Source organism: Engraulis encrasicolus, chromosome 15 (genome assembly GCF_034702125.1).
Source record: "Engraulis encrasicolus isolate BLACKSEA-1 chromosome 15, IST_EnEncr_1.0, whole genome shotgun sequence".
NCBI lineage: Eukaryota > Metazoa > Chordata > Actinopteri > Clupeiformes > Engraulidae > Engraulis > Engraulis encrasicolus.
The window spans coordinates 4,950,421-4,978,092 of record NC_085871.1 but is presented as its reverse complement, the minus strand read 5'-3'; the positions used below and the strand labels follow the sequence as shown (position 1 = coordinate 4,978,092).

At 44.5% G+C, this 27,672-nt stretch overlaps 1 protein-coding gene across 6 annotated transcripts in view; it reads right to left on the bottom strand.

Annotated features, from left to right (window-relative positions):
* Nucleotides 1-27,672, bottom strand: part of LOC134463651 (CCR4-NOT transcription complex subunit 2) — a 72,899-nt gene that overhangs the window by 5,309 nt on the left and 39,918 nt on the right. For 5 of the 6 annotated variants that reach the window (XM_063216842.1, XM_063216843.1, XM_063216844.1 and 2 more), the window contains 11 exons: nt 23,764-23,833; nt 21,151-21,298; nt 18,259-18,438; nt 15,127-15,206; nt 14,333-14,458; nt 13,580-13,704; nt 8,852-8,975; nt 7,319-7,475; nt 4,706-4,767; nt 4,255-4,304; nt 3,266-3,366 (listed from right to left, as the gene is read on the bottom strand). In XM_063216842.1, coding sequence (XP_063072912.1) covers nt 3,266-3,366; nt 4,255-4,304; nt 4,706-4,767; nt 7,319-7,475; nt 8,852-8,975; nt 13,580-13,704; nt 14,333-14,458; nt 15,127-15,206; nt 18,259-18,438; nt 21,151-21,298; nt 23,764-23,833 — 1,223 coding nt within the window. The other variant, XM_063216845.1, reaches the window with a different exon arrangement.

Below are 27,672 nucleotides of genomic sequence, written 5' to 3'. Positions count from 1 at the left end.
AAAGTGAGTCCATACTTCTGGCCTGTACTGTAGGCATACACATTCTACATAAGGTGTGCTGGTCACAGGGCCAGTTTTTCAAAATTCCTCCCCGTAAAAGGGCTGAACAACTTATTACAAATTTATGTCTATATTCACATTCATTACACATTAATTTCTATATGCAGCCCGATGTCTCCTCTGCTGCATCAATGTCGCCTAACTCATTATCATATAACTGTTAAACAAAGCCTGGGGATTGTCAGTAAACTCATCCCAATTGTCCCTTCTCTGAAGGTTTTTTATTGCTCCCAACCCCAAGTTAACTACAACTAGGCTTTTGATCCCTCTGTCTTTCAAGTACTCGTGGTTTTCTCTATAGGATTACTCCAGGAGAAAAATGCGGAGGACATCGTTTTTCAAATCGTTTTTAGAAAAACGGAAATCGTTTAAAAAAAAAAAAAAAAAAGTAAAAAATAAACAAATATATATATATATATCTTTTTACATTTTCGGAAACTATGGCGGCCACATTTAAACTATGGCGGTGCGCCATAGTTTCCTCAATGTATGGGAACACTGAGGTTAGATTAACCTTCAGGTAGAGGTAAATACTAATAGAAGAGCTGGAGTCCTTATTTTATTGACTGAAGGATGCCTGCAGGCTGTCTTTTAGCAGGTTTACCACTTCCTGTAGGTTAACTTAGCCAGGTTCATCACTCTTTATCACTCTATTCCGTGTTCTTGGAATACTGCCCTGGATGAATAAGAATCTTTACAGTTTTTTTATTCAAAACACCCTAAAAGCCAGGCTCTGTCGAGTAACAGAATTCTGCAGTGTGGCAATGGAAAGTTTTGTGGTTTTGGTGTGTGTGTTTAGGTCATAGTGGACATGGCATGTGCATCCTGGGATTGGTGCTCACAGTCACAAGTGCACCTGCCAAGTGGCTTGTGGTAGCGTGCCACTGCATTGGCCAAGCACGCACATAGCACTCACGCACGCACGCACGCGCGCACACACTTCCTGCCTGTCTGGAAACACTGCGGCCACTGATAAAATGCCCAAAAACGTGTCTGTGTGTGTGTGCGCTTGCGCGCGCGTGTACATGTGTAAGCCCTGGCAGCTAGGCCGTGTCGAATCGACAACTGAGTGCAGTGGTGAAGGCGAGTGTGTAAAACAAGCCTTCATGTTGTGCTCCACACCCTTGCTTTGAAGGCATTATGTCCAGTCTACTAAGCTTTTAAGGTCCTGTCGGCAACGCCTCAGTTAACAAATGGTCATTTCCTTCTCTAAAGACAGATAATGAGGTACAAAAACAAAGGAGAGAACAAGCAACTAGATTAAACTAAAAAACCTAAAACATCGCACTTCTTCGTTCATCATAGCAAGTGTTCCTTAACCCATTTTGTCCTAAGCCCTTTTTGGGAAAGGGTGCCCTCTTCCTATTAAATCCTAAATATCTCAGCCTCCGAAGCACATACAAACAAGAAATAAATTACATTTAAAAGCCAAGACCCTCCCCTTGCATTGTAATGTGTTCATTCAGCTCTAACATACCCACATAGTTAATAAAACCGCTAAAATCTCAAAATCCTGAAAAACCTGTATACGTGTCTCCAGGACACAATGGGTTTAAATAGTTCAGGCAAATATAGAGCTCAGTGTGTGAACCAATAACCTATTTTTTTCCTGTATGAATAAGTCCTACTATTTAAAAAGCACACATCTTGTACAGTGCGATATCTCGACATTCAGCATCAATATGAAATGCTAAAAATGCTATAAAAAAAAAACAGGAACCTTGAAAACCAATTGGTTAGCTCTTTTTGCAGCAACCATTCAGAAGTTTGCTGCTTCAGTATTGCATAACATAATGTTCTTATTAGTTGTTTTATTTATTTAATCCTACCCCTTTTACTTTGTGCTTATTTTTTCTCTTTTGTTGTTACCTTGCAAAGTGGAACCAGAAGAAATCAGAAGTGAAGTATGTAATTGTGAAGAAGACAATAAAGTAATACCCCAACAACCATAATGTAATGCAGGGATTCTTAACCTTTTTGACGTCGAGGCCCATTTTTTCCAGTGCACAGTGTCCCGGGGCCAATATTACCCATGTATATATTATTATATTACATTACATTATATTACATTACATTACATTACATTACATTATATTATATTATATTATATTATATTATATTATATTATATTATATTATATTATATTATATTATGATAATATGATATAGGCTTATAATAGTGATATAAATTGTAAATAAATAGGTGATTATTAAAGTATTTTTTCCCAAGGAATAGCCCTATATTAATTAACGCTATTGTTAATGTCATTTAATCTCACTCATCATATTCACTCACAGTTTAGCAACTCAGAGTCATTCACACATTTGAATGCCTCTCTGACAGCTCAAAGTTTGCGTGACAGCTCTTGACTTGCGCTTTGTAATGAATCTGCTGATCATAAAATGAAGACTTTTTTTATACAAGTGGAAACGCAGCACGGGAACAACAGAAATTCCAGAGCCGGACGGAAAGCTTTTCAGTATCACGCAAAATTTGTGACTGTCATGGCGACACTTGGACAAGTATAAGGGATAAAGATTCAGCAACTTCAATTATTTTGAGTAGCCGCCTAACCGCTAAACACCTATTTCTAACTACTAAAACGTGAGGATAGTAGGACACAGAAGATGTCGCCAAATCAGCTGGGAACCGTGACGGGTTGGTAACTTCTCTTTTCTCAAATAGGCTAGCCCACTGCAAAAGGTGTTACCACCACAGGCTGTGTTACTGTCTTGTTCTTAATGAAACTCCCCCAACAACAAAAACGCGGGGTGTGGTCATTGCGTTATGACTGTGTGCGTCTTTTCCCTCAAAAGCAACTCTAAGTCTATTTTATAAGCGGTCCCACGGCCCAAGCGGCCCAATGGCACGAAACTGAAAGTTGACTGCGGCCCAGGAGGTTGTGAGCGCGGCCCAACTTTGGGCCACGGCTCTATGGTTAAGAATCCCTGATGTAATGGAACCAATGATGTGTAAGGATTCATGCAGGTCATGTTATCGCCAAGAAGTTAGCTGTAGGCAACTGGCTTAAGCTTGGCTGTAAGCAAGTCCTGTGAGAAGAAATCCAGTCGCTTACACTTTCAGCCAAGCCCCTAAAATGAGACAATCGGTGTGTGTGTGTGTGTGTGTGTGTGTGTGTATGTGTGTGTGTATGTGTGTGTGTGTGTGTGTGTGTGTGTGTGTGTGCGTGCGTGCGTGTACGTACAGCTCGACCGCCGCGAGTAGCTGCAGTAGGTCTCCTCCGTTCATGTAGTACAGGTAGAAGAGGAGATCCTCCCCGTACCGAGACAGCTTTATAGCAGCCAGCTGGGGACACACACACACAAGCACAACGGGAGGGCAAGAGGTCAGCACCTTTAACGCATCCTTTAGCTGATGATACACAGGGCACATCTTTGGGCAACTTTGATGGGCAACGACATCATTGGCTCCTAATTTTCCAATGAAATCAAATACGCCTACTTCTGATACAACTTCCCCTTATAAAAGTGTTGTGGTGATAAACGGTCAAAATAAAATTCGTATAGTAAGGTTGGCCCAAAATCTTTGCTCAGAAAGTTGCCTAGTGCATTATCACCTTCGGTCATCACCTTTACGTTAGTTCACAAACTCGTCTGTAAGTACTTGCACACACACAGACACATATATAGTGATGGGCATTAGTTTACAATCCAGTGCCACATATTGCAGGTGACTTGCTATTACAAGCATGTCCTCTAGGAGCTGCCGTCGTGCCTGCTCAACACAAACACATGCTAACACAAAAGGGTGGCACTCAACTTTGCATCTAGAGGTGGCAGAGCTCAGAGGGCAAAGGGGAGGCCCCGGGCCGACCCCCAGCTACTGTAACCCTTTTATTGTCCTCGGCCCAGGTGTGATAACCGGGCTTGTTAGGTGTAGCTAATGCACACACACAAGGCACAAAAACCAGCAGAGCAGAACAGAGCACAGTCAGCCAGTCGGCCAACAACCACCATGCTTCTTGCCCACTCAAAAAATAAATAAATATATATATTTTTTTAAATCACAGAGCATTTACTTCAGGTGCGTATTTGCTTGTTTTGATTGATTAGGGCCCAAGGGAGAGAGATTTTCCACCCCACTAAAAATTCGGTGGAAAGGTGGAATCACTCGCCGTGCATGAACATTCATTATCTATAAATACATAAATGTTACAGTGTAGCAGGCACTTACCTTGTCCCTTATGTGAATATTGGTTAAGTATTCAGATGGAACATGGAAGTCTGGAAGAGAGGAAAAATAAGAGCAGGGGTTAAGGGGGATTTCGAATTTTTCTTTATTTTTTCTTCTTCTAAGATAAGACGCAAGTAAACAGCATCAAATAACACATTACATTCCCAACCCCCCAATGCCAACCCCAGCCAGCCCTGACCACATTTTCAACTACCTTTACAACAGCAGCCTGTTAATATTCTTACAAAACAGCCATATTAACACCAAATCAAAACAAAGAACTGAAGGCAAACATCAGTTTTAAAAAAATAGATTATAGAACATTCCAAAAGAAGAAGCCATATCAACACCAGATCAAAACAAAGACCTGAAAGAAAAGATCAGTAAATAAATACTACATTTTGGAATATTCCAAAAGAAAAAGAGGCAAGACAGAGGGAGAGGAGCTTACCGATGTCCTGAGGCCGACACGGTGCTGATGCCCACGGAGAGGCAAATTTGGGGTAGAGATTTCTGTTGGATTAGAGGTGACAAAGGCAAATGGTCAATGAAAGGAGATCATGAGAGAAACGCTTTATATTGTAGCCATGGTGTAACGGTTAGGAGATGGGACTGAAGAGCACAGCTGCTGGATCTCAAATGGTGCACTTGTGCACTTCAGAATTCATGTTTCAGTGTGTGTGGTGTATTATAGTTACGCACTGAAACATGGTGCCTGGGCCATTTGAGATCCAGCCAGGGTTACAGGTTCAAGTCCCACCCTTACCAATCCCTTCTTCACTCCATGGCTTATTTGCCCTTGAGCAAGGCAACCCATCCCCACACTGCCCCAGGGACTGTAACTAACCAATATCCTGTAGTGTCTGTCAGTCGCTCTGGATAAAAGCGTCAGCTTTTGTGCAATATAATGTAATTTACAGTACAGTCAACATTCTGCTGAGTTTTTTTTCTCCCCGTGTTTGTCTGTAAAGTGTCATATTGTCCTTTGCCTAATACAGGCAATACTTCAACACCTATGATGTTTCAAGAAAATACATGCTCACGTAGGTGTTGTGGCAAACTACGAACGCTATGGCTAATGAGATCGTACAGTATTTATAGTATGTGTACTGAACGGCACTATTAGTGTGAGATACAGAGGGCATTTCAAAAAGATAGCCTCTCCCACCTGCCATATCATCTTCCTGTGTGTGTGTGTGTGTGTGTGTGTGTGTGTGTGTGTGTGTGTGTGTGTGTGTGTGTGTGTGTGTGTGTGTGTGTGTGTGTGTGTGTGTGTGTGTGTGTGTGTGTGTGTGTGTGTGTGTGTGTGTGTGTGTAGGCAGGCAGAGGGCTGAAAGAGGGCTGAAAGAGGAGCATATGCTGAGCAGTGTTTTCTGGCCAGTCATGTCCATGTGGCATTTGGGTGCAGGGTGGCGTGACCGAGGCAAGGCAGCTTTACTGCTACTGCTGCTACTTAACCCCTTTGCACAGAGCCTCCGTTATAACCTTACTGTCACCACAATTGTAATGGTTAAGTCTTATTATGTTACTTAAGGCTCTCAGTAATGTCATAGCAATGTTGTTTTGATGTAGTCGAGTCTTTTCAGCAATGACTGAAGAGGCCCACCGGCGGCATCCACACAAAGAGGCTACAGCAAATGCCCATTACCAGTGCCTGAAGCTGAAGTACTAATGTAACATTTTCAAAAAACATTTCAATGCCAATTGTTCAGTTTTGTGTGGATTAATTGAATCAAAATACGAAAAAGATTGATGGCTAAAAACATTTAAAAATATATATTCTACCTACATACTGTACAGCAATGAAATGGGCATCTCACACACAAAATGAATGACAAATTGCCACATGAACTGAATGCAGCATTGCAACCACAACTTGCCATAACACTGCTGGTCTGATAGCTAGCTCCTTGTAATTCATACATGGCCAATCAACTCGCCTGAATGTGATTGCATTCACTGAATTCCAATGAAAAGCCTACCTATGCAGTTCCACTTCAAAGGCCAAAAGAACAACAGGTCTAACTGCATGTGCAGGTTCAGAAAGACATGACATGCCGTATGGAGTCATGTTTCTGATTTGTCACATGTAAGATACACAAGAATTGTTTATGGAAACTACTTCTTCTCACTCACTCTGTAACGCTTCCCTGCATTGTCCCTTACCATTCTTGCGTAAAAAGCAAAGTGAGAGCAGTTGAAGAGAAACTTTAAACGTTTTGCTGTGTTTTCTCTGAAATTAGGTATGATGACGGTTTTGAGACACGACTGGACTGCTAGCTGGACCCATAAGATTCAATGATATACGCTAGCTCGGAGATAAACATTTGCACTGCCAGACTCCAAGAACATACAGGAGTACAGGTGAAAGGTAAAACTCAATTACTGAACTCAAGGGGAGGTTTAAAATGAGCTTACGTCCAGAAATGGTACAGTATCGCTTTAAACTGTTTAATATTACTTCAAGTACAGCACAGGCGAGGTGAAGTGAAGAAATGAAAAGCTGTGTGAGGCTGGACTGTTATTTTAAGGAACGGGTATTGGTTACAGTCTCTGGAGCAGTGCTCAAGGGCACCTCAGCCGTGGAGTGAGATAGGGAGTGGCAGGGTGGGATTTGAACCTGCAACCCCTTTGATCTAAAGCTCATCTCTTAACCACTAGGCCACGGCTTCCCTCAGTTTTTATTGCGGTAGAGATGGTACCGAAGAGAGACTCAACTCGGGCGAGTTGAGGCTGAGGCCTAGTGTGGTGACATTACTAATGTGACATTACTGCCACCACATTGCTGTTTAAAGGTGCACTGTTTAATATTTTAGCACTTTCTTTCCAGAATTAATGATGCCCATTCACAAATGCTACCTTTTTTATGAATAACTTACTTACCGCCATCATCAAATTCAAAGTATTCATGATGAAAGGTAATATTGCACTTTTCCTACAAGAAAAGAGGGATCTTCTCCATGACACCAGTTTGAATTCACAGAAATTGTAGCTGCAAAAATGACACAATGCACTTTGAAAAGAAGGGTATTACTGTGAAGATGGTGACAGAAGAGAGACTCACTCGGGCGAGTTGAGGTTGAGGCCTAGCGTGGTGAGGTCGCTGCCCAGAGCCAAGTGCACCATGCCGGGGTCCGTCTCCGCTGCCCGGATGAACGTCAGCAGCCCGATCATGCCAAACTGGTCTGTCACCATGCCCGGGGGAATGTTCGTCACCCGACCTGAGAGAGCAGAGAGGGCATGATGCAGACAGCCATAACAGTCAGAATATAGTCGCAACATTTTTTGATTTTCACATATTTGCAGTATTTCCAAGCATTATTCATGAATGTGCACATAATTTTCTTCTCAGTTTTTTCAGTACTTAGATTTATTGTATCAGAATTATTAGCATAGCTTAGCATAATCACTGGAAGTGAATGGAGGCATTAGCATCAAGCCACAAATGATCACAGGACAGGATTAAATAGCGGTTTTGCACTCTGGTGAATTTTACATTAATTTTAAAGTACTTTATAAGTACATTTGATGATTTTTGTTTGCCCCCATAGACTTGCATAGCTATGCTTAATTTGGCTATACTGTTAAACTAGGCAATGGAAACGCATAGACGAAAATTATATGCACATTCATGAATAATGCTGGGAAATACTGCCAATATGTGAAAATCAAAAAAAGGGCGGACTGTTCCTTTAAATTAAACAGATGTCATGTCACCATGCCCAGGGAATGCTCATCACCCGACCTGGGAGGCACATGGCTATAACAGTCAGAATACAGTCACAATTATATTACACAGCATTAAATTAAGTAGACATCACCATGCCTAGGAGAATGATTGTCACGTGACCTGAGAGGGCAGAGAGGGCATGATGCACACAGTCATGACAACTAGAATAAAGTCACAATGGCATTACATCTCAAGTCTGTCTGTAATATGTTGTGCGTAGGTCGTCTGTCAATGTCTTGAGTGTAAATGTATTCGTGTAGTGTCTGAATGTTCAATGGTGTTGACATCTTCATGTCTGCCTTGTATGCTATATTATGTCTTCATGTTGGCTGTGGCAAGTTGTGATGGTGGTGAAAACGAATTTCCCTTTGGGGACAATAAAAGCTAACTATCCATCACACACTTAATTTTGTCACATTATTTTTGAAGTAGTACTTTTCTTTGACCTTTCAATTGCATATTATGCTGCCCAGGAATACTGTGCCTTAAGTATTAGAGAAAGCACTATCCCCAAAGTTTATCACATTGGAAACTTAAAAAGCCAAAAAGTATGAAGCAGCGTGCACTGAAGATGAAGTATCCAAGGCACTCTTCGAAAAAGTTCAATATACCTTTAATTCAATAAAACACTGCAACATGTTTCGGCCATAGTATGGCCTTCATCAAGGCAGAGTAAACCATTGCACTAAAGCGGTTTTACTTTTAACTTTTTCCAAGAGTACCTTGAATACTTCATCTTTAGTTAATCCTTCTTTTTTTACCACAGAGCACCTTCAGCCGACACCTCAAGACTAACGCTGCAGCCATCCATACTTTCTCTTTTTATATGAAGCATTGTGTGTTGTGATAGGTCAGTGAGCGTCTCACCATCAGGTAAGACCTGGATCCCTTTCTTCTGCTGGTTGTTGTTGTTCTGTGCCGTGGAGCTCTTGTCTCCGGGGAACTTGGGACCGTCTGTGCTGGATATGCTCTTGCCCGATGAGTTCAGGTTCTGCAAGGGGAACCAGGAAGGAGGAACACTTAGAACACAAAATGGTAAATGGACTGCATTGTAACGCTTTTCCACTCCAAGCGCTTCACATGTACGCCTCACATTAACCCATTCACACTCTGCCACGCAGGGCACCAGCCTGCCATCAGGAGCAACTTGGGGTTAAGTATCTTGTGCAAGGACACATCGATGGGGTAAGGTGGGGTAGAACCTACAACCTTCAGGTTGCCAACCAGGCTCCTCTATCACCTGAGCCACCACCGCCCCCACCAACCCATGTGACAAATGAACAGCAGCTCGTCAAAAAAAGTTACAAGTTTAAGTGCTGGAGGCTATCATGATATTGTACCAGTGAAAAATAATTTTCAAAGAATTCAAAGCACTTGCATACGGTTTCTGTAAACTTGTACAAAATTTTGAGTTTCTTACCGGACATTCCATTTACGAAGTCTCAAAAGTTTTGTATGTGAAAAAGCTGTTAAAACTAAATAACAGGAACAAGTTGTTCCTCTTGCGTTATCGAAGGTTAATCGAAACTTGGAGACTAGAGTATAAACTGGAATTCAGGCTGACAAACACCGCAAAACATTTGGCAACAAACATTGCAGACTGCATATGTCCTCCTCTGCCTAAATTCAGTTTGCCAGCCACTGCTGTCACCTCAAACAGTTGTCAGAATACTGGTCAGTGGGTCAAAATCCAAAGTACGTCATCAGCTGGTCATTGTCTTGTCAGGTGAAACGGTGCGTGTGTGTGTGTGTGTGTGTGTGTGTGTGTGTGTGTGTGTGTGTGTGTGTGTGTGTGTGTGTGTGTGTGTATGTGTGTGTGTATGTGTGCTTTTGTTAAGCACTAAGTAGGCAATGGGAATGGGGGATGTGATGTCTTTGTACCCTTGACAATAAAACAAGGTTTGGCTTTTTTTGGCCCCCTTTTCTAGAAAGTGCCTCTGTGTTCTATACGGCAAGCAAGTGGGGTCAATTATTCTGCTGAATAATTCATTTAGCACGCTTTCTCACCGGTGAGCCACGTGGCCTTTATGTGAGTGAGAGAGAGAGTGAGTGGTACGTTTCATTTAGCCAAGTGGACGACCAATTGCACTGATTCCCAGGAGAACAAGAGGCACTCAAATAAAGCTGCTGTGAATTAAATCTGTGAGACTTGAAAAGGTTCATGGATTCCAACTACAGTGGCCTGGCAAAGGGCTGCCTGTGTGTGTGTGTGAGGCTTGGTGATTGGTGATGAAAATGACATGAGGGAGAGATACATATTCAGTTGAAAGGAACCAGACTCTGCCTTCCCTTTCATTTTGTGGCTGTCATATGCAGTGTGTTGCTGTACTATATGTTTCAGAAGCTTGGGCAATTTAGTTTCTTCTAGACCATAGGTGGCTAACCCGCGGCTCTCGAGCCGCATGCGGCTCTTTGCCTGGTGTCTTGCGGCTCTTGCGTTCATGTCCAAGTTTGTGTTTATGTCCCATAGGCAATATGCATTGTAATTGCGCACACAAAGTTGATTAGAACTGTGCCCTGTGGTCTTGGTACTACTGTAGTAGGCCTGCCTAAATGTGTCCTGAATGATCACCTTGATGTGTGACATTTGTTATTGCATTGGCCCAAATACAAAACGTGATTTAAGCATGTTCTAAAAATAGCGCTTTAAAAAGTGACCGCGTCTTTCGCTGACTAGACAAAATAGCGGCAGAATGTTTTAACCTGAAAGATTTGGCCATCACTCCTCAAGGCAATTACAACTCTCAATAAGGTCAAGAAAATGTACTACTGTCCATATGTGGATTCTATCGCTCGGATATGGCGGCAATACATGTGCAAATGATTATCTGCTCAAGAGAGATGCGTCTGTCTGGATCAGAGATGCGAGGAGAATCTCTGTGCTGCGTAGCCATCTCTGCGCTCTGTTAGAAGGAGTCTTCATGGCTATTGACCCGAAAGTGACATTGTGTTTTTGGTTTAAAATCGACTTATTTTCGCGGGCTATACAAAAATAATGTTCTTTCCTGGTTTTCGCTGTGAATGTCGCCGTGGTCTATCAGCCATTGTCAAAGCGGCGCGGGCAGACAGCGCGAAGGTGGGAAACAAGTTCAATCGACTTGTCGCTTGTTCGCGCTCAGTTTAGTCTAAAAAAAGAAAACTTTGTTTTTCCCCATGGCCCCCTGTCAGCACCCGCTGAAACATTAATGTGGAAAATGAACGGCGATTTGACGAACCAACTTGTTAAGTTTTGGATGGTGTCGTCGTCAGACATCCAATGATAATCTGTGCGCAAGAAAGCGGTGCCTGTGTGCGCCTAACCCCCAAATGAGCTAAGAGAGGCGGAGAATCTTTGTGCCGCGTTACTATCTTGGTGCTCTGTTATAAAGAGTGCTCATGGAAATTATGCTGTGTTTTAAAACGTGTTTTATTAAAATGTGACCTGTGTATGCCTACCCTTGTCTTCTTATGTAAAACAACATTTTTATCTTGAAAAAAACTTTTCCCCCCAAAAAATTGAAGCAGTAGGCCTAAAAAACCAAAAAAAAAACTGGGGGGGTCATCTTATATTCAGGATTGTCTTGTAGTCAGGCCATTACATTGGAGTGTAACATCAATCTGACACTTTGTGTGTGTGTGTGTGCGTGTGTGTGTGTGTGTAAGGAAGAGATGGTTAATGTTCATGCCCATGTGTTGTTGTGTATGCTGGTCTGTGGTGCGAGAAGGATGGGTGATGCCCAGGTTGGTGGGTGTGCGCATGTTTATATGCCCGTGTGATGTTTGTGTGCCGATGTGGCTCTTTGCTGTGACACATTACAAAATGTGGCTCTTGGTCTCCGACTGGTTGGCCACCCCTGATCTAGACCAATAAGTCTTTTCTGTTATCATATCATGCATATCACTCAGGATAGAGTTCTTCCTGCATGCTTATGCGCAAATCGAAAAAAACCCTCCCTCAGCAAATGATCACTCTTAGCGAAATCCCTGAGACTTTACCTCGCTCTCATCTGCTGAACTATGCGAGCCTGTCTGTGTGTGTGTGCATGCGTGCGTGCGCACGCGTGTATGTGTATGGTCTCCCGGTAGCTCTCCACCTGAGAGGAGTGGAGTGAGTGGGGTCAGGAAAATATTAATTAGCATGCAGACGAGACGAGATGAGTGGTATGGATTTTTTTTTCATGCTACTTAGCATTGTGGTTGAAAGAAGACTCAGCTGATTGAGAAGAGAAGAGAAGAGAAGAGAAGAGAAGAGAAGAGAAGAGAAGAGACGAGACGAGACGAGACGAGACGAGACGAGACGAGACGAGACGAGACGAGACGAGACGAGACGAGACGAGAAGAGAAGAGAAGAGAAGAGAAGAGAAGAGAAGAGAAGAGACGAGACGAGACGAGACGAGACGAGACGAGACGAGAGAAAAAGAAAGGAGTGAGAAGAGAGACGAGAGAATCTAGGGAGCCGTGTAGACAGCTGCAGAGCAAGGATCTCCAAAGTTGTCTGCTGCTCTGAAGTGCGGCAGTGAAGTGCTAACTGGGCCAAACTGCAGCTTATTAGGGCCGTTAGACTTCGAGAAACTGACAACAAAAACAGAAGCGAAAAAAAGAAAGAAAAAAGGGTGAAAAACATTCCATTTGGAATACTTTGTAACACCCTCTAGCGCTCATCTCGGCCTCTCTCTCTTGCTGTGTGTGTGCATGTCTCTCTCTGTCTCTTTCTCGCTTTGTCTCTCTCTCCCTCTCTAGTATAAAGCAAATATGGTCTACAGAGAGAGATTTAGGCTATGGAATGCTTTTGAAGCGGAATGTCAAAGAGGCAGCGATGTATTCCTCTATACATTATGCATGTTCATTTTCGGTTTACGTATGTGCCCCACGCGGTATATTGCCCATCTGATGAGTTGGAACACAGAGTCCCTGGGAGGATTCCATGATTAACACATATTTCATGGTGGGCTTATTTATTATACATATATATACCTTTTAATCCGGTTCCTTGTGGAAGGGTTTATTTCCCCCATTTCACATCAAGACTGATCGTTTTAATTGTAGGATTTCATAGCACGGAATTAGTGTGCAACACTTGTGGGTTTGTATCGTTATATAATCATTTGTGTGTAATCAGTTAAATGTGCTGATCTCAAAATCAAATTTTCTGATGGGTCCCTTGTCTCCAATTACACAGTGTCCTAATATAGAATGTGACACTGACCATTTCACAGTGACAATATCTGCCTGTATGTGTGAGAGAGCGAGAGAGCGAATGTTTAGGTGTGCACGCTTGTGTGTACATGTGGATGTTTGAGTCTGTGTGTGTGTGTGTGTGTGTGTGCATACGCAACACATGCATGCAGGCATAGTGTATGTGTGTGCATGCAACATGTAAGGGTGTCTGTGTGCATGCATGTCTCTTATCCTCAGGTGGAGCAAGGCAGGCAGCTGTGGGCTAATGGTTAGGATGGTGGTCTTAAGATCAGAGGGTTGCAGGTTCAAATCCCACCCTTACCTCCTTTTGAGCAAGGCAACTAACCCCACATTGCAACAGGGACTGTAACCCTGTAACATATCTAAGGCGCTCTGTGTGAATGTGTATTATAAGCATAATGTAAAGTAAAGACTCACCGATTTGCTGTCGTCGTTATTCGACGTTGGGTCCTTGTAGTTGGGCCCGGGCAGTGCAGGGAAATCCTCATTGTGGATGGAGAAGTCCTGGGACTGTTCATTCGATGGCTTCGTCACCATTCCAACTAACGGGACAAGGTAACAAGGGACAAGAAGAATGAATTGAGGACCCTCTCGAAAAAGAGATTTTTATCTCAAGAGGCTATCCTTTAATAAAAGAATATGAATTTGATTTGAATCATGCGGAAAGCATAGAATCACAAGGATCAGCGAAGTCTTAAACTTGACATTGTGTATATTGTGGTATTTGATGTTAATGTGTGTATTTGCAGCATTTTATCATGTACCGGTAAGTGAATAAAGCGTCTTGTAACCCAAAGGATGCCGCCAGGTTGGGGGTGGTGGGGTGGTGTGTGTGTGTGTGTGTGTGTGCGTGCGTGCGTGCGTGCGTGCGTGCGTGCGTGCGTGCGTGCGTGCGTGCGTGCGTGCGTGCGTGCGTGCGTGCGTGCGTGCGTGCGTGAGTGAGTGAGTGAGTGAGTGAGTGAGTGAGTGAGTGAGTGAGTGAGTGAGTGAGTGAGTGAGTGAGTGAGTGAGTGAGTGAGTGAGTGAGTGAGTGAGTGAGTGAGTGAGTGAGTGAGTGAGTGAGTGAGTGAGTGAGTGAGTGAGTGAGTGAGTGAGTGAGTGAGTGAGTGAGTGAGTGAGTGAGTGAGTGAGTGAGTGAGTGAGTGAGTGAGTGAGTGTGTGTGTGTGTACCGTAGGGAGCTCTCCCAGCCAGTGGGTTCAGCAGGGGGGTTGGGTTGGCGTTTCCTTCCCTCCGACTCCGGTCCGCTAGCGCAGGGAAGTCCGACAGATCCAGCCCCGTTACATTCTCACTCCCGTCTGACGCATCACACACAGACACACACACCGCACACAAAGACACACACACACAGACACACAGACACAGACACAGACACACAGACACAGACACAGACACACACACACACAGACACACACACACACACACAGACATCCACACGCATGCACGCAAGGAAAAGACATCCAGGCATACAGAGCCAAACACACACAAGAACAGCTGATTAATTATTGAACACTGCAGGCACTAATACAATGCTCGTCATTCCCTGAACATTGACTAGACAAACCCATGGAGACAATGGAAAGGCTTTACTGTCAAATCATCACGTGTACTAGCCAACCCATAGTGACTGGGGTACTACTGAAAATGTACTGCTGCAAGTACATGGTGTAATGATGGAGGGTCCATCAATCTACAGTCTGCTTCCCTCTCACACAGAGAAACACGTCAGTATGTGAGCACACACACACACACACACACACACACGCACGCACGCACGCACGCACGCACGCACGCACGCACGCACGCACGCACGCACGCACGCACGCACGCACACACACACACACACACACAAACACACACACACTCATCCACTTGAAGTAAAGACTCACACACTCTTCCCTTAACACACACTCTGCCAATTTCAAAGACACTGTTCCACACACACACACACACACAGTGCCATTACCTGTGCCGTTGAAGATGTTGCTCGATAACGAGTTGTTCATTCCAAATGCTGGATTCCTGTTCATCCCAAAACCTGACATACTGCGGAAAAAAAAACATAAGTGTGAGAGGCGTACGTGCGTGCACCTGCATGGGCCAAAACAGTGACAAGGTGCAGATGTGTGTGCAAAATAACTTGTTAACAATTACCATGTTACCATGTTAACAATTACTTATTCCAGACCGGGCGGTTTTGATTTGTGAGGACACAAATTCATATTACACAAAACACACACACACACACTAAAATCTCTCCCTCTCTCTGTCAAACACACAGACTCAAAACGCAGACTGACACATACAGACCATCACACGCATAAGCACAGACTTAAACACATGCATGTGCAAGCAATTAAGCAATATACTCTCTGTTCCAATAACACGTTTAAACGAAGGGTTGGCGCCGAGTGTGGCTCAGGGTTACTTTATGTCAAAGATCAGCCTACTGTAATCATCAGCTACTAATTAATTCCCCTTGCGTTTCCCAGCTGGCCCAGAGAATAAAATACTGTGTAAGACAGAGAAGGGGGGGAGGAAGTCTTCAATGTCCCGAGGTAAGTGCATAATCCTGAATCAGAGAGGCATGGTTGAAATTTTAATTTCAAAGATGGTGGGTGGGTGGAGTAGGGGGTGCGGAACCCAGCGGTCCCACAATCTACAACTGCACGCATTACCCACACTTTCAGTGACGCAATGAAGCTTTATGTTCGTGCAACGACCCAGATACTCTCTCTCTCACTCATATACGCCCTGAAGAAGGGCAGGCCATAAGGGCCGAAACGCGTAGGCATTGTAGCCAAATAAAAAAAATGCTCCATCCATCCATCCATCCATCAATCTATCAATCTATACATCTATCAATCTATCCAGCATGCACGCACACGTATTGTGTGCCTGGTTTCGGTGTCTATGCTCAGGCCTAAGCTGTGTCTATACAGTACATCAAAACGGGCATGCTATGATTTATGGGGTGGGCTGCCGGAGGATTCCCATCCCCGACACTAGTGCAGTGCCAGCCGCTTAGGCCAGATAAGGCCGCTCAATGGCTCCAGCAAAGCAAAGCCCCAGCTGCAATAGAGACCCTCAGTAGATAACCATGAGCTGTGGAGATCTCTAACCATGAGCTCGCTAGCTAGCTCGCTCGCTCTCTCTCTCTCTCACACACCATATAAGCTTGCTGCTGATATTTAATGAAGGAAGATACAGTATTTGTCGGTGTATGTGTGTGTCTGTGTGTGTGTGGAACAGTGTCTTTGAAATTGGCAGAGTGTGTGTTAGGGGAAGAGTGTGTGAGTCTTTACTTCAAGTGTGTGTGTGTGTGTGTGTGTGTGTGTGTGTGTGTGTGTGTGTGTGTGTGTGTGTGTGTGTGTGTGTGTGTGTGTGTGTGTGTGTGTGTGTGTGTGTGTGTGTGTGTGTGTGCGTGTGTGTGTGTGTGTGTGTGTGTGTCTGTGTGTGTGTGTGGTGATCTAATGGCCTCTTGGAGAAGGTCTGAGCTGTTGTTGTCTAAAGGCGGGCCATTCAGACAGGCCATTGAGACAAGACCTCATTAAAAGACACAGAGTCTCTTCTCCTGCCCTCGCTCGCTCATTCACAGAACAACACACCAAACTATCCCCTGCCCGACACTGCCACTGTACCCTCCTCTGTGTCCCTCTCTAGGACACTGGTGTTGTATGCCAGACACTCAAAGAGCAAGCATGTTCCTCAGAGGTACACACACACACCCACATAAGTGCTGATAAACAAACACACACACACACACACACACACACACACACACACACACACACACACACACACACACACACACACACACACACACACACACACATAAGTGCTGATAAACAAAACACATACACACGCCTGCCCGCACACAAATACACGCAATTACAAAAAGAAACCACCTCGCTCTTACGCCTAGAGTGAAATGTGTTTTAAAAAACAGACAGGTGGGCAGACAAACACACAGACACGCAAACACACACAGACACAAACACACAAACGCGCGCACACTCCAGATGGATGTGAGGTCATCAGGCTTAGCAGTGCTAGGTCACCGAGTCTTGTTACTCCCCAGTGGCCTGACACAGTGCAGCGTGCACAGTGCCAACCAAGCCACCCTCAACACTCAAGGCTACCTCCACAACATCCTCAGCCAGTTTCTAAATAGAAACACAACACGATTGGAGATTACCCAGTAAGGCCTGTCGTATCCATGCTCTTGAACCATGACTGACATGAACAGAAGCTGTGTCTGATGCTATTTGCTGTTCGTAATGTCTAGCTTTTTTGTTCATAGCATTTTTATCATTCTTTGCCATTTATTGTGACCAGTGCTGTAAACTGAATTGCCAATTGTTGGAACAAATCAAGTGTTCTGATTCTGACAAAGCCCTGCCCTTGGCATCACCAGGGTTCATTACATGGTTAAGATGGGGGCACCTGAGGATGGTGACTAGCGTGCCCACCACACACCCGACAAGCTGCGGTTTGGACTGCCCATGTACGCGTTTCACACACACACACACACACACAAACACACGCGCACGCGCACACACACGCAAAACAGACCCACTCCTGTGATTACCTTTTGTACACATGCGCGCACACACACACACCTGAAGTGCAGACATGCATCCATCCAGTACACACACACACACACACCTGAAGTGCAGACATGCATCCATCCAGTACACACACACACACACACACACACACCTGAAGTGCAGACATGCATCCATCCAGTACACACACACACACACACACACACACACACCTGAAGTGCAGACATGCATCCATCCAGTACACACACACCTGAAGTGCAGACATGCATCCATCCAGTACACACACACCTGAAGTGCAGACATGCATCCATCCAGTACACACACACATACACACACCTGAAGTGCAGACATGCATCCATCCAGTACACACACACACACACACACACACACACACACACACACACACACACACACACACACACACACACACACACACACACACACACACACACACACACACACACACACACACACACACGCACACACACACACCTGAAGTGCAGACATGCATCCATCCAGTACATACACACCTGTTGATGGTGAGTGGCTGGCGCGCCTGCTGCTGCTTGGGCATGCAGATGGGCGAGCTGCGGTTGGGGCTGCCCAGCCCCGAGCTGCCCATGCTGTTGCTGCGGCCGCTCATGCCCCCCATGCCCTGGCCCACCTGCGCATGGTTCATCATGTTCCGACTGTTCATCGGCAGGATCCCCCTGAGGAGGGAGAAACAGACAAGGAGACACACACGGCAGAGATAGAGTGGTTAAAGACACAGCAGAGTTTCAAGGTACGCATGGCTTATACCAGACCGCCCTGATGGAGAAACAGACAAGGAGACAATCAAGGCAGGTATATAGTGGTTAGAGACAAAGCGCAGCACAGATTCAAGTTACGTTCACACACATGCACGCACGGTGATAACCACATAGTCCTGATGGAGAAAGAGACAGACACACACGGCAGAGATATAGTAGTTAGAGATACAGCACAGATTCATGACACACGTATTATGGACACTTGTATCAGATCGCCCTGAATCAGGACACGCAAAGCAGAGGGACCGTGGTTACACACACAGCACACCATCAGTGGTGTCATACTAATTTCAGTTCAGTAGCCACATACAGCCTACTTGATCTCAAGGGGGGCCGGACCAGTTACTCAATTGGGAAATATCACAAAATCACAAATGTATGCTTCGCATTGGAATCGAATTGCTAGCCAATTATCTTGCGGTGGATGACAGCGGGTATACCAGGAGCAATAGCCATGAATAGCAGATCAAAAAAGAAATGAGTTTTTCTCGAATGTTTCACACAATTCTGGAAACATCTCACCCATTTCCCATCTCCCCACCCTAACCAATGTCACTGAACAATAAACACAATTACTTCTTTACACTCACATTTCAGTTTTAAAACACACTCTTTTCAAAACACTACACACAATTCTCTGGATTAGACACAATTTTCATGAAGAAAATTCCTGGTTGTCGCGTGGAACACAATGTCATTCAAAATACTAAAATCAACTGCCATACTATGTTCACTTCCTCATTACATGGGCAAACTCTCTTCATATCTGTTTACAATCTGAAATCACCACCCCATAAGGACACACATGTGATGTTGATGAAAACACGAGTGGATGCAGTGAGAACACACATTTGTTTAGTTTTTGATCTCCAAAATATGCAATACAAGAGATAACCTTCATGTGGTTACCCAATATTTTACAGCAAATTATTGCAATTTTTTTCGATGTCAGAAAAATATGTATAATATATTTTTTTTGCCACACATCAATATTTCAGTGTTTTACAACAGACAGATACCCTCTAAAGTAGTGGAACACTTAACAAAATAGGTTTCTACTGTGTGTCAAGCTGAGTATAGTGTTTTATAGTATAGTTTATTATATAGTATTATATAGTTATTTTATAGTATATGGCCATCAGAGTTCAATGGCTCATATGAGTGTGAATTAAAATATTCATATACCATTTTTCAGGGATAGTGAGGAGTTTTGCCCGTTGTGTGAGTTTTGGGGATTCGTGTGTAGTTTTGAGAATTCGACAGATGATTCCGAAAATTGCGTGTAAGCAATCGAGAAAAACTGTAATAAAAACCTGAAACCCTGAAATATCTTTCTGATTTTTTTTCCTCTACAAGTCTGGGGTCGTAATGAACCATCTGGCAGGCCGCATCAGAGCCCTGGGCAGCAGGTTTCACACCCCCGATACATACAGTATGATGAGCATACACAGGATCCCCTTGGTGGTGATGCGCACAGAGAAAGACGTCAGAGAGAGAGAGAGAGGTCAGAGCATCCGCACAAGTACTGGTGTGATTCACTCTCCCTCAAGCAAAGCAAAGAGATAGAGGTTAGACACACACACACACACACACACACACACACACACACACACACACACACACACACACACACACACACACACACACACAGCACACCAGATACATGGACACATATGGGCCAATGATCCTTTTTGGGGCTCAGACGTCAGGTGTTACAACCATCTATGGGCTAATGCCCATAAATTAATTAGTAATTGCTAATTAATGTACTACAGACTTTGGCTGCAACTAACGATTATTTTAATAGTCGGCTAATCGATAGATCTAGTCACGACAGCCTCCGACAAACCTTCCCGGCCTCTAGCACAGGCAAGTGAAAACAATCTTACAGTTCATTATTTACTTTTAACCATTAGTAAAGGAAGTAAAAAGCATTGAATTAAATGAAACGATTAGTCGACAATGAAAATTCTTGTCGACAAATGTTTATAGTCGATTAGTCACGATTAGTCGACTAATCGTTGCAGCCCTACTTGCAGACAAATAGGCTTCTTGGATAATCCACTAAAAACAAGCAAACACAAATCATTGAATCCATACAATGGTTGCCTTAGATATGGTTGAACCACCCTGAAGTGTGCTACTACGAAAATATCATTAGTATTCATCTGGAGACACACGTCAGAGATACAGGTTAGAGACAGAAAACACCCTGAGAGCACTGTTAGTGTATGAATCACTCCGCCTCATGCAGCCCTCACCACCATGCTTAGCAGTCACAGTAAAGCCTTTATCAAAGTGTGGATATTTTTTATACATATAAATACAAAATTCACATCAACAGATACACATAGTCCATACTGCACATGGCAAGACAACATGATCTCACAGAAATCTGTGAAATGAACATGGACCATTGAGACACAAAATCTGTGGCAGTTCCACGGAGTCCACCACGGAAAACACTTTCGTGACCCCCAACACGGAGTTCAGACAAATCCTTTTAACTGCCAAAGACTACGTGCCCATTTTACAGAGTTCTGTTAGATCAGGCTGGGCAACACCATGGAAGTCTATGGGCTTGGTAGCTGTGGCACTGAGTGTGTGTACCTGCTTGGCGAGGGTGGGGTGTGCAGTGAGAGCGTGGGGACCCCCGTGGTGGGCGTGACGTGGCTGGGGAGTTGGCTGCCCTGCGTTAAACTCCGACTCAGCTGAGGGTTGTTGTTGCTCATGCCCCTCATCGGGAACCCTAGTGCACCTGTGGAGGGAGGGAGGGAGGGAGGGAGAGTTCACTTTCTGAAGCACAATTCATCAAAAACATGGGTGAAATCAACTCTCATCCCAAATATGCAGTAAAAACAATATACTGTATAATACTTGTATGTTATGGAAAAAAAACATACGGTACAAGCAATAAAATAAAATGTCAAACTTGTAATATCCCACTACCAAAGCCAATATTATCCGAGCTCAATGATGATTTAATAAAGCTACTTCAATAACATTGCCAGCATCTGAAATGTCAACTGAAACACAGCTGCAGCAGCTGTACAGTGCTAGCCTGGTCCTGACCATCCCATAATACAGTACTACCATTTCATTTCGTATTCATGGTCTGGCATTTGTGTGCTCTGAAGCGATTGTAGGAAGCAGGAAGTTTGCACTCAGTTATGGTTTGAAATTATTGGACACCTCTCACCCAATCGCTGGCAGTTACTCAACAACAACATAGCGCAGACCAATAGCTCTGGCGCAGATGTGTACGTCATTGTCACGAGCGTTCTCCCCCTTTCATCCCCACGTGGGGGGCGTATTCGATTATTGGCTGTTTTCTGGGGGGGGCGTTGCAATCAAAATTCTACTGCTCCAAGCACTCCACAGAGAAGCACGGCCAGACTACAGTAGTGGAGCCAATCCTTTGGCGGAAGTACGTAGGATGGCTCGCGAGGCTAGTACAGTGCATCTCTCCCAACACCCACCACCTACAGACACCCACGCACACAGGATCTGTATCATGCTGCAGCAGTAATTACACACATACAATTTAGGCCACAAGACCATGATTATTAGCGGCTACGTATATGTTCCCACAAATGAGCGCGTTACAACTCCATGCATGCATGGCCCCTGTGTACAAGCCAGCTAAGACAACAGAGAACAAAAGAAGGGTGTTTGGATATGAAATAAATAAGGAACTAATGCGAGTATGCATGACTTTGTGGTGGTAATGATTAATAAACAATTACCCCTAGAGCATCAACAGGCAGATACAGTACACAGCACTAAGACCACATAGTGTATAATAACATATGTGATGAACCACAAGAAAACAGGCCACAAGTAGGCCAGGGCGAAACTGAGAAATTAAAGATGATTCTCCACCAGGGAACTTGCTCGTGTGTCTGTACTGTACGTTGCAACTATGGCCTGAGCATAGTCTGCCTCTCCCAGTCTCGCTCGCTGTCTGTCTCAAGCTCGCTATCTGTCTGTCTGCTCCCTCTAACACTGCTATCTCAGCAGCTGATGGTAGCCGTGGGAGTTCTAGCCTGGAGTATCTATAGCAACGGCCCACACTCCTGCCTCTGCCTGGATGGTAGTCACGGGTGCTGAACACGCCTGCCTGTGCGCGTATGTGCATGTGTGTGTGCAAACAGTTGCAGAGCATGTGGTGAGAATGCATGCATGAAGTGCATCCCTCAGTTTGGTGAGCCAGAGAACCACAGCCGAGAGAATAATGAAATATGCAGAAGTATAAATAACATATGCCATTGCAAAAGACGAACACAGCATTCATATCACTACAGGCTGGTTTGGCATCACAGTTATGAGTGTGGAATATGAAATACGCTGTTGGGGTGAGTTTTGTAGGCGCTGCCCAATATACTTTGGTTTAGCTGCAACGACTAAAATAAATAAATAAATAATACCGATTTAATCAGGATCACACAGGGCAATTTAGTGACCTGCTTTCGGGCATCCTTGTAGCCAGACCATGGTGACAGGCTGCAGGGTGACCACATCACATCTAAGCCGCTGGTGTTTCTGGCAAAAATCTGTAGGCTACTGCGTTTTATATAATAAGATAATTATAACGGCTGAACCAAACATTTAAAAATTGTTATATGGATTCTCATCCAGACCGATAGCATGGGAGGGGCACGGTAGAGTAGTTTAAGGGGGAGAGTAGGGAAGGGTGGGGTGTGGTTTTGTTTTTCCAGAGTGAGTCTCGGCGGGGGGGGGCAATGCCTGTGGGAGATGGGAAATCCAAATGTGCTACATCCACCGCACAGGATGGGGAGGGGTGTGGTCCTGCCCTAGCCAATGAGGAGACAGAAAGGGAAGGAGAACAGGTGCTGAATGGGCACAGTGGGTCTGTTTGTGACCAAGTATGTGTGTGAGAGAGATGGGGTGCAGGGGAGAGAGTGAGTGAGAGAGAGAGAGAGAGAGAGAGAGAGAGAGAGAGAGAGAGAGAGAGAGAGAGACAGACAGACAGACAGACAGACAGACAGACACAGAGAGGAAGGGATAGAGAGAAAGGGATAGAGAGAAAGGGATAGAGAGAGTGAGAAAAAGTAGAATGTGTCTAAAAGGAAGAGCAAAAAAGATAGAGAGAGAGAAAGTGTGAGAGAAAGGAGCGGGGGAGAGAGAGAAAGAAAGAGAGTGAAAGTGAAAGCGAGAGAAAGGGAGCAAGGGAGACAAAGAGTGAAATTGAAGGAAACTTACTTTGCCCGTATAAACTGGCGCCAAGCTGCGACAATTGACCTGTCGACGACGGTGATGGAGATGCCAGCATCTGCAGAGAGACATCACATAACATTACACTTAGCTGATGCTTTTATACAAAGCAACATACATTTATTTAGAGACATGGTATTGGTTACAGTCCCTGGGGCAATGTGGGGTTAAGGTGCCTAGCTCATGGGCACTTCAGCCATGGATGGAGGTGTAAGGAGGACGGGTAAGGCTGGGATTCAAACCTGCAACCTCCCTAACCACTATACCAAGGCTGCCCCAGCCGCAGACCGATAAAGAGAGAAGGAGGGAGAGAGAGATGATAGGGAGGACCGGTAAAGAGTCAAGACAGAACAAAAAGGAGACGGATAAAGAGAAGGATGGGAGGGGAAAAGAGATGGGTGGACAGAGGGGGGAGAGAGAGAGGGAAAGACACATTAAAACAGGACAGTGGCAGAAAGAGAGATGGGAGTAAAGAAGGATTGAGGGTGAGGGAAGAGAGAGAAGAGGAGAGAGGGCATTTGGGGAGGGTGTGAGTAAGTGATAGAGAAAGGGAGTGCAAAAGGGAGGGGTGAAGGGTAGAAAGAGGCAGAGAGAGAGAGAGAGGGAGAACAAAGAGGATTTGATGTCACTTCAAAAGATGAGCAAAATCCATTAGCATGTAGCCTAACATGTAGCAGCTTCAACACAGCAGGGTTTTGCACTGTACGGGTGCACATGCTGATTTTCCATTATAAGCCAGATCACACACACCATCGCCAACACATGGAAAAAATTGCTTGAAATGGCATGAAGTCACACTTGTGTAATGTGGGACCCCTTATTTCTGCACATTGTTAAGTGTTGTTCTTTCGTCTGGCATTTGGGTTGCCAAACGATAAAGACAGGAAACAATATTCATTTAACTTTCATACTGTAGTGTACACTGACAGAATTGAAATTACAAGATTGATCAAAACTTGCAAAAAGCGTGACCACCAAACATCAGGAAGTATGGGTGCCACAGTCATCAGCTGATCAACTTGTAATGCTTTTTCAACTGTGCTGCTGTGGACAAACAGAGTGGAAAAATATATTGTGAACTTAACCATTGTCATCAAACAGCTTTGAAGAAAACCACAAGCTAAATGCTAGTGTTTCCCCATCACAAAGTTGCAGACACAAAAGAACATGAGACAGCGCTCCGATCACAACAAAGCATTTTTACGCACACAAATTTAACATACACAGAGACAGAGACACAGAGAGAGAGAGAGAGAGAGAGAGAGAGAGAGAGAGAGAGAGAGAGGGAGGAAAAAAAGACAAAAGATGAAGAAGACTACCACCACTGAAAGCATGCAGAGTTTAGACTCCCACATCAGAGAGTTCCATTTACAAACTGAAGTCATTTAAGGTCACGTCTCAATCATGTGACAGAGAAAGCTTCCTATCACTTGTTGACTCGGTCACCACGTTTGACCTCTCACACTCACAGACCCCCACACACACTTTTTCTCTCAGCTCCATCGAAGTGCAACTCAAACCAGGTGGAAAGTTCAAAACAAACACAATGCTAAGGCGTGGCGCTGTTATTAACTTGTTGCCTTCGTAGGAAGTCCCCAAGTTTAAGCTTACCAACAAAATTACATCATTTAACATGCTCAAAATACAATGGATACTTAACTGAAATTATCCCATCTATACACAAATTTTAAACATAAGAACTTTCTATTGCCATTTCCTTATTTAGAAAACTGCATACTGAAACGCCTTAATTCGTTTTGAATAGCCATGTATTGTATATACTGCCAGACAAAGACAAAGTGCACTAACTTACTACATATTTTGTCAACATTGAGTTTAGACTGAAAATGATCATTACACTTCATTGTCCTTATGGTTCAAATGTGTTCCGTTTGAGAGATATTGCTAGGTCAAATTTACTGTAACAACAATATCCAACGTAACACCAAGGCTTTGAAGGCATTTTCCTCAATTTCAATGTTGACATAGTTGGTGCACTTTGCCTGTGTGGGTGAGCATGGTTAAGTATATTCTGCACAGGGGTGTCTGTCGACGTAGAGCATGAAGTGCAGACTGCAGACTGCAGCCTACAGCGACGCCACACACACCTGTCAAGACAGGAACCGAGTTTGGCGGGTGACCTCAAAACACACAGTGTGCATGACCCATGCACCACAGTGTGTGCGCTTGTGCATGTGCTTCAGCAGAGCTGACATATGGCTCACTTCTTGTGCCTGCATACTGAGTGGGAGTTCAGTTTCACGGCACAGTGGAAGCAGAGAGGAAGAAACAGAGTATCGAGACAGGGGGAGAGCAAGACATAAAGAAGGGGGGAGGCAGAGAGAGAGAGAGAGAGAGAGAGAGAGAGAGAGAGAGAAAGAGAGAGAGAAAGAGAGAGAGAATGAGAGAGGAGCGGGCGGGAGAGAGAGAGAGAGAGAGAGAGAGAGAGAGAGAGAGAGAGAGAGAGAGAGAGAGAGAGAGAGAGAGAGACGCAAGAAATAGAAAGTTAGACAGGGAGAAGGAGAGAAAGAGAAACTCAGCGCCGCAGGCAGGAGCAGTGATGAGCAAGGCAGACAGCTGTGAGCATTCGCTCCACAGAGAAACCTCTGCGTGCACACACACCTTCCGACTGTCAGATTACCTTCGAAAAGCTACCCACATACTTGCGCGCGCACACACACACATTCAAATCCCCCTATACTACACACACACAGTCTCCATAGGCTGGTTGATGCGTTCCACAGCAGTGATTCGGTGCCTGAGAGATAAGCGGTCCTCTGACAGTGCTCCAGTCAAACGCTCTGATGCAATCGGGACGTGAAACCTACTGTGTGTGTCTCATGATATGATCCATTTATAATTTCCCAAGCAGCCTGTGCGTGCGTGCGTGCGTGCAAGACTGAGTGAGTGAGCAACATTGTGTGCATGTGTGCGTAATCGTGCGTTTTAGAGAGAACAGTTTGTCCTGTTACTGATGACAGATCCATCAAACGTAAATAACTCCTTACACAAAAATCGTCCTTATTGCCATTGACCATGCACAAGGAGTGATGAGGCTGCGCCAGCACCAGCACCACTGTCTGTCAAGGCAATAAACAGCCAATTAAGAAGGGAGCACAGCTCGGGGGCTGAGGAGGACGCTGCTCTCTTTGCCAAAGTTAACACCCAAGTCGGCAGCGTCATCAAAGGAATCCGCTAACGAGATAGGGGAGGGGAAAGGACTCCATAGCGACAGAGGAGGAGGCGGTAGCCATAGCGATGAGATACCAGGACTGTGATTGGCCAAAAAAAGGCAGGAGGGGGCTCGTGGTGGCCCATTGAGCTAAGACACCATACCATTGCGCCGGCGACCCAGGCCTGAGATTCTTTGCCAACCCGTCACCATTTCTCTCTCTCTCCACTCGTTTCCTGACTCTCCCTCACAGTCCTATCTCAAAATAAAGGCGTAAAAAGTAAAATAAAAATCTCTTGTGGGAAAAAAGACCCCCAGAGAACATTGTGTTAGAGGTCTCAATGGTGATTAATTGAAAAAATCTATTTGGTTTCATCAAACTGTTATTCTGGACTTTAAAATGAAGATATGCATAGTATAGTTGATATCAATTTCTTCTCATAGGAAAATCAGGCATTTCAGATTGTAGACAAATATCCTGCACACCGTCCATTATGATTGCCCACTACATTTTGGTTATTCAGACGCTCTTCAGGTAGATAAGATTAATTTGGAGGGGAAAAAAATAATTTACTTTAATGACAAATTAGGAGGAAAAAACACTTGGCTGGTGGGAGAGGGCCAGGGCTAACGGTACAGTGATGGACTGTAAACGAACGACTGGGCCTGTATCACTGGCTCGTCTTTCTGGGGAGAAAGGGGCAGAGGAATACTGCTGTGCTGCG